This window comes from Physeter macrocephalus, chromosome 11 (genome assembly GCF_002837175.3).
Source record: "Physeter macrocephalus isolate SW-GA chromosome 11, ASM283717v5, whole genome shotgun sequence".
NCBI lineage: Eukaryota > Metazoa > Chordata > Mammalia > Artiodactyla > Physeteridae > Physeter > Physeter macrocephalus.
In genome coordinates, this window is record NC_041224.1 from 125,926,716 (window position 1) to 125,928,758 (window position 2,043).

The 2,043-nt window shown below is 39.4% G+C and overlaps 1 protein-coding gene across 1 annotated transcript in view; it reads left to right on the plus strand.

Annotated features, from left to right (window-relative positions):
• Nucleotides 1-154: 154 nt before the first annotated feature.
• LOC112061928 (histone-lysine N-methyltransferase SETD2-like) overlaps nucleotides 155-2,043 on the plus strand; it is a 5,411-nt gene continuing 3,522 nt past the window's right edge. Inside the window, exon 1 of the mRNA XM_024115018.1 lies at nucleotides 155-2,038. Within this exon, the coding sequence (XP_023970786.1) occupies nucleotides 170-2,038 (1,869 nt within the window). The 5' untranslated portion in view covers nucleotides 155-169. The remainder of the gene's footprint in view (nucleotides 2,039-2,043) is intronic.

The window sequence follows — 2,043 nt, forward strand, 5'->3', positions numbered from 1 at the left end:
ATTTATAGGACATGATAGCCATGATAGTATTAAGGAATTAGACTCTTTACGTAAAGTGAAGAATGATCAATTAAGAAGTTATTGTCCCACAGAATTTAATATAAACAGATCTCCTGGGGCAGAATCTGATTTGGCAACATTTTGCACTTCTAAATGTGACACTGTTTTGATGTCTTCTGATGATGGTATGACTGGATCAGAGGTATCCCCTTTGGTCAAAACGTGCATGCTTTCATCAAATGGATTTCAAAATATTAATAGATGTAAAGAAAAAGACTTGGATGATACACGCATGAAGCATAGTAAGTCAGAAAGCCCATTTAGAGAAACAGAACCTCCAGTGTTGCCACACCAGGATAAACTCATATCTTTGCCAGTTATGACTATAGATTATTCCAAAACAATAGTTAAAGAACCAGTTGATGTGAGAGTTTCTTGCTGTAAAACCAAAGATTCAGATATATACTGTACTTCAAACGACAACCGCCCTTCTTTGTGTCATTCTGGAGCTGAAAATACTGAGCCTTTAGTAACAAAGATTTCTTCAAATAGCTTTATGAATGTGCATTTGAAATCAAAAACAGTTATATGTGATAATGGAAGTCTGACAGATCAGCACTCAAAATTTGCATGTGGAGAATATAAGCAGAGTGTTGGTAGTACTAGTTCAGCTTCTGTTAATCATTTTGATGATTTATATCAACCTACAGGGAGCTCATGTATTGCTTCATCTCTTCAGAGTCTTCCACCAGGAATAAAAGTAGACAGTTTAACTGTCTTGCAGTGTGGAGAGAATACATCTCCAGTTTTGGATGCTGTGCTGAAGAGTAAAAGCTCAGAGTTTTTAAAGCATTCAGAGAAAGAAATAATAGAAGTAGGTAGTGGCCTTCCTGATTCAGGAAGAGGATTTGCTTCCTGGGAAAACAGGCATAATAATGGACTATCTGGGAAATGTGTGCAAGAGGCTCAAGAAGAAGGGAATTCCATACTGCCTGATAGAAGAGGAAGACCAGAAATCTCTTTAGATGAAGAAGGTGGAAGAGGACAAGCACATACTTCTGATGATTCAGAAGTTGTATTTTCTTCTTGTGATTTGAATTTCATCATGGAGGACAGTGATGGTGTAACATATACCTTAAAATGTGACAGTCGTGGTCATGCCTCAGAGATTGTATCTACTGTCCATGAAGATTATTCTGGTTCTTCCGAAAGTTCAAGTGATGAAAGTGATTCAGAAGATACAGATTCTCATGATAGCAGTATTCCAAGAAACCGTCTTCAGTCTGTTGTGGTTGTGCCAAAGAATTCTACTTTGCCCATGGAAGAAACAAGTCCTTGTTCTTCTCGGAGCAGTCAAAGTTACAGACACTATTCTGACCACTGGGAAGATGAGCGATTGGAGCCAAGGAGGCATCCATATGAGGAAAAATTTGAGAGTATAGCAAGTAAAGCCTGTCCTCAAACTGAGAAGTTTTTCTTTCATAAAGCAACAAAGAAGAATTCAGAAATTTCTTCTATACAGCCCAGCCGAAAACAGATAGATAATCACCTGTCTGAAATTGCTCATCCTCAGAGTGATGGGGTTGATAGTACAAGTCATACAGACATAAAATCTGACCCTCTAGGTCATCCAAATTCTGAAGAAACAGTGAAAGCCAAAATAACTTCTAGGCAGCAAGAAGAGCTGCCAGTTTATTCTTCTGATGATTTTGAAGATGTCTCAAGTAAGTCTAGGCAACAGACCACTTTCCCTAACAGGCCAGATAGTAGACTGGGAAAAACAGAGTCAAATTTTTCTTCTTGTGACATCTCCCAAGTGGATGGTTTCCATTCATCCGAAGAGCTCAGAAATCTAGGGTGGGACTTCTCTCAACAAGAAAAGCCTACTACCACGTATCAGCAACCTGACAGCAGCTATGGAGCCTATGGTGGACACAAGTATCAGCAAAGTGCAGAACAGTATAGTGGGACACGTAATTACTGGCAAGGCAATGGCTACTGGGATCCAAGATCAGCAGGTAGACCGCCTGGAACTGGGGTTGT